General features: G+C 39.8%; 1 gene segment (V, D, J or C); it reads right to left on the bottom strand.

Annotated features, from left to right (window-relative positions):
* Positions 1-4,907: 4,907 nt before the first annotated feature.
* LOC109921866 lies at positions 4,908-5,563 on the bottom strand. The segment is given in 2 exon segments: positions 4,908-5,368; positions 5,466-5,563. Coding segments are annotated over 2 exon segments (504 nt in total).
* Positions 5,564-5,974: the final 411 nt, after the last annotated feature.

Raw genomic sequence — 5,974 nt, 5'->3', positions numbered from 1 at the left:
TTGCCATTTCTCAGTCAATATCAAAACTTGTCAGATTGAGAAATATCAAACAGGAGATGGTAAATGAAGCTCAGCTTCTTAATAGCAGCAGAATGGCACTCAAACAGAATTTGCAACATTATTGTTTTACAGATTCACCCTGCACCATTACCATTTGATTAAAGGAAAAACTGTAGATTAGAGAAGTGTGTAGGAGGTTTACACCAGATCAAAACACAAGAAAATCTAAAAGTGAGGTTTCAGCTTTGTGACGTTACAACACAGGGTATCTTTCCAGACAAGCAAAATATGCAATGAGTGATTGATAGATCTAAGTTGTTCCATAACCAATGATCAGAGCTTAGCTGTGCAGTCCTGACATATCCGGCCAAGAATGGTGGTGGACAATTAAACAATTCTCTGGAGAAGTAGGTTCCACAAATATTTCCATCTTCATTGATGGGAGAGAAATACATCAGTGCAAAAGATATGGCTCAGGTATTTTAAAAATTTGCTTTGCTTCACACCATTTATTCACACTCTAGTGTCAAGAAATGGCTGAATGCACGGATGTGAAAGCCTATTGCCCCAACAATATTCTGTGAATAGTACTGAAAATCTCTGCTTCAGAACTTGCTGCATACCTCATGAAGGTACTCCAACACAGCTACAATACTGATATCTCTCCAAAAATATGGAAACCTTCCCAGGTATGTCATACGCCCAAAAAGCAGGACGAACCCAAATCAGCCAATTACTGCCTCAATAATTCTGCTGATGATCATTAGTAAAATGTTGGAAAATGTGATTGATAATACTATCAAGTAGCACATGCTTAGAAGATTCAGTTTCACCAGAACCACTCAGCTCTTGGCCTTATCATAGCATTGGTATAAACTCAAACAATAAATCTTAATACTGGAGGGGAGATGACAGAGACTGCCCTTGACATCAAGGATGCATTTGATATGTGGCATGAAGGAGCATTAATAAAATTTCTGCCAATGAAAATGGTGGAAAGCACCCTGGTGATTGTTGGAACTCAAATGAGCATTAAATGGGCTTAACTAGAAATGGAAGCGGGCACAGCTGGTTGAAGCCAGAAAAAGGAGTTTAGTAACAAGTGCAGTTGAGAAACAATGCAGATTTTTAAGAAAATACTTCCATCACTTACAGCAAAGACATGTCCCATCAAGAGAAAAGGATTTGAGGAAAGAGGTCCATCAAACATGTCTAAAAAGAGAAATTAAGGATTGCATCAAATCAAAAGAGAAAACATACAATATGGAAAAGATTAGATGGAAGCTAGTAGATTGGGAACATTTAGAAACCAACAAAAGATGACCCAAAGTAATAAAGAGGGGCGAGATAAATTTTGAGGGTAAACTTGCAAGTAATATCAAGATGGACAGCAAGAGCTCCTTTCAATTTATGAAAACGAAGCGAGAAGCCAAAGTGAAAATCGGGCTTGAGAGAATGAGACTGGGCAATTATGATCTGGAATCAGGAAATGAGAGAGGAGTTAAATAAATATGTTTCATCAGTCTTCACAGTAGAAGACTCAAAAACATTCCAAATTTACTAAATATTCAAGGGACAACATGAAGAGAGGAAATCAATACAATAACTATCAATAGAGAAAACATCCTAGGGAAATTAGTAGGGCTGAAAACTGATAGGCCACTTGGATCTGGTTGAATGTATTCTAGGATACTAAAGGAAGTAGCTGCAGACAGTGCATGCACTCATAGTAATCTTAGAAGAATCCTTAGATTCTGTAAAGGTTAAGAAGGATTGGAAAACTGCTGATATAACACCTTGATTTAAAAAGGGAAGCAAACAACAAAGCAGGTAACTATAGGCCAGTTAGCTTAATGTCTAGGTTTGGGGAAATGCTATGGTCTATTATAATAGATGTAATAGCAGAGTCTTTAAATATTCATAATATGATCATGCAGAATCAGCATGGCATCATGAAGGGGAAGTCATGCCTGATAAATTGACCAGAATCCTTTGAGGAGGTAACAAGTGGAACAGATAAAGGGGAAGCAGTGAAGGCAGAAGACCCACAGCAATGTGGTTGACTCTTATCTGTCCTCCGGGCAATGAGGAATGAGCAATAAATGCTGGCTTAGTCAGTGCCACCCTCATCCCATGAATCATTAAAAAAAAGACATAAAAATTTGTGGGAAGGCAAGTGTTGAGATGACAAAATGAGTCTGCAGAGGGACAAAGACATGTTAGGTAAATTGGGAAAACTTGCCACATCAAATATAATGTGAGATTACATTTGTAATTTTTCATTTTGACCTTTGTGAGGTTTACATATTTTTGCTTCCCTATTCTATGAAAGCAGAAAGAAATGAAAATGTAGCATAGTTGTACTTGGAATTTATTTTTATAAGCAATATATGCTAATTCAATTGAGAAATTTAAGTCTGGGGCTAAATATATTTGGTTATTAAAAGTTATTTTGTGGGATGTACACTCTAAACCCACAGCAGACAGTGCATTGTATGTGCACCCAGCATTATCATGGTGGGAGTATCAGCATTTTGATTCAGTGACAGTGAAAAGCATTAAGATATTTCCAATCAGTTCAGTGTGAGATTTGCAGAAAGTCTTGTAGATGGTGATGTTTCCATTCACCTACTACGTTTGCTCTTCTAGAGGTCATGGGTTTGGAAGAGGACCCATGGTGAATGCTACAGAGCATCTTGCACATGGTACACTGTGCAACTGTTGTACATTAATGGTGGGAAGTGATGAATGGAGTTCCAATTAAGTGGGCTGTTCTTCCTGGATGGTGTTCACCTTCTTGAGTATTGTTATAGCCACTGTCATCCAGGCAACTGAAGACAATTCCACCTTTCTGCTGATGTGTGGGCAGACTTTAAGGTGTGTGGAGTTGAGATTTTTCCACAATGTTCCCAGCCTCTGATCTTGTCTTTTAACCACAGAGTTTATATTGTTGCCTACTTAGTATACTTAGTCAACGGTAGCACCCAGGATGTTGTTGTTGTTGTTGGGCTTAGTTATGGTAATGCAAATCACAGTGAGGTGCTTAAATTCCCTTGTGCTGCAGTCAGTTATTGCTTAGCATTTGTGTGAACTTCTCAGCTCAAGTCGGAATGTTGTCCAAGTTCTGGTACAAATAGACATAGAAAGATTCAATGTCTGATGAGTAATGAATGATCATGAACACTGCAGCCATCAGTAAATCAGTTCTGATCTTATGATGGAGAGAATTGATGAAGCAACTGGAGATGTTTGGACCTAGATCACCACCCTGATGGCCTCCCGTGATGATGTCTCAGAGCTGGAATAATTGGCTTTCAACAACCTCAGATATCTCCCTTTGTGCAATGCATGATCCCAACTATTGGAGAGACCCCAGACCAACTAATCTCATTGACCTGAATTCTACTGAGGATCCTTGATGCCATACTTGGCTAAATGCTTCCTTGCTGTTAAGATAAGCAATGCTGAGTTCTGTTTTAACACATTTTGACCAAGATTTTGATAGGGACTGGAGATGAGTAGCCCTAGTTGAACCAAAACTGATTTCTGTCAATATGTTGTTGCTGTGTGAGTAATTTTAACCAAGCTGTTTGACATCTTATGACACATCTCTGGACCCAGTGGGGCTTGATCCCAGACCTCCCGCCTCAGAGATAGACACAAATTATTGCTTGATAGCACTATCATTTGGACCTTCCATTACTTTGCTGATAACTGAAAGAAGACTGTTAGGGGAAGCGATTAGCCAATTTGATTTGTCACAATTTTCTTGCAGATGACTTGTTTGACAAATTGCACACACAGTGAGGTAGATGCCAATATTGCAATTGGAGATTAATGGAACAATTTAACCTTGAAATAATTGTGTCCACAGTTTTGTTTAATACAGAAGAACACTGATTCATCAGTTGAAGAGGGCATATCATCATCAACTAAAAGTTTCCCACTCATCTTTAATCAGATTTTATGAAAATTCATGACATGCAATTTCTAAGTGATGATGTGGTGCAGTGTTAATGCCCCTACCTCTGGATCAGGGTTCCGGCCTCAAGTCCCACCTACTTCAAAGGTGTGTTAAAACGTGTCTGAACTGGCTGATTTAAAAATATCTATATGAAAATTCATGGGTTTCAGAGTTAATGTTTGGGACAGTGGTTTAAGGAATGATTCTGTCATTCCATTTCTTGAACAGTCTATGGCCACAAGACCCCAGGTGTGTGAGAGGTATCTTGCAAGATCTAATGTCAAAGTCAATCGATTCTCCTGTATTATTCTTAATTCACTTCACTGCAGCAGTTCGGAGACTGCTTTGGTTGTTCACGCATAGGATGACAGGTTTCACGGACTAATAATTACTCGTAAACTCAATTGCTTTTCAAGGCAATCTAGTAATTTAATTGTATTACTGAGTCTAATATTTTAAAAATGTATTCCCTCAACCACCGTAGTCGTATGTGAATTTGTATTCAGAACCTTAGTCCAAAGCTCGAGATTACTAGAATTGTAACAATATCCCTCAACATTCTTTCCAGTTTACGGATGCGGATCCACAGTTGGTTTAGGTCACATGCCCGCCATTAAAAATCACTGTGTGTCAGAACAGACTCTAACAGCTGAATGGCTTCCCCAGTCCATTTTTTTTTGGATGTTATTGCAATATATATTGGATCTAGTTTGTTAGTTTAGGTGGCATATTCATTGATAGTCGTTTGACAACAGGAGGCTTTGAAACGCACTATTGCGTTTTCTCAAAGATGATAAATGAACGGAGCTGTTCGTTAACACAGTAAGTGGATTGTTATGTCCATTTATAGCACAGTCAAATCTGTCATTACTAAATCTCACAGGATTGGCAAAATAATTTTATTCTCCCAAGTTTAATAGTACACTTCAAAGAACATCTAAAACTAATGAACTATCTGTGCAGTACTGCGTGGAATTAAAAGCTGGTGGAAATCTCCAAATGCTACACCTGTCGTTTGTGTGATAACAGCTTGCAAACAATCAGCAGGATGGCGATCGCTTTTTGAGCGGGTTCCCCCCGACTTTCTGTCACTGTGAGCCCAGAAAGCACAGTAATACACCCCAGAGTCATCCTCCTTGATATTCCTCATGAGCAAGCTGCACGTTTTGGTCGCAGGCTTTTTGTCAGCAGATCGTATTTTGTCGGTGATATCTTGCTGAGTGTAAGATGGATTTTTGAAATATAACATGCGCTGTGGACCTTGACCCGGGATGTGCCGGTACCAGTGGATAACCGTATTGTCGAAATCGCTCCCTTCAAACTTGCATTCAAACCGTACAGTCTTCCCCGGAGCTCTGGTCATTGACATTGCAGACTGAGTCAAGGTTTGAGCGACAGATTTCTCTGCCAGTGAAAGAAATGCAGATCAAGTTATTTGTTAACACAGATACTACAGAACGTTAAACAATGGAAAAAATCAGCGGGAACCTGCTGTACTGACCGAGGAGAGCGGCTAGTAAAATCGCAAGGACGTGACCCTTCATGCTGATGTGGTCAACATGGAACTGATTCGGATTTGCTAAAAGCCCTCAACGGGCCAGTACAATACCGGAAATGATGTCAATCCATTTTACCCAATGCTGAGCCTTTGTGTAGCCTCAAGGATGACGTTTACATTGAATGGGTGGGCATTTTCGCCTTGTTGACATTTTCTTTAAACCCATCCGCCAACACCGCCCAGTCCAACACACCAGTCAACCTTGCACGCATTGACTTCTCTGATGAAAAGTCATCTAGACTCGGCACGTCAGCTTGCTTTCTCTCCACGGATGCTGCCTGACCCACTGTGATCTCCAGAATTTTTTTTGGTTTTCAGTACAGATTCCAGCATCTGCAGTAATTGCTCCTACCGTCTATACTTGTCGCTGCCTCGGGAAAGCAGCCAAAATATTCAAACAACAAGGTGCAGAGCTGGATGAACTCAGCAGGCCAAGCAGCATCATAGGAGCA

Source organism: Rhincodon typus, unplaced genomic scaffold, assembly GCF_021869965.1.
Source record: "Rhincodon typus isolate 14 unplaced genomic scaffold, sRhiTyp1.1 hic_rhity00009274, whole genome shotgun sequence".
NCBI lineage: Eukaryota > Metazoa > Chordata > Chondrichthyes > Orectolobiformes > Rhincodontidae > Rhincodon > Rhincodon typus.
This window is presented reverse-complemented; position numbering and strand designations above follow the sequence as displayed.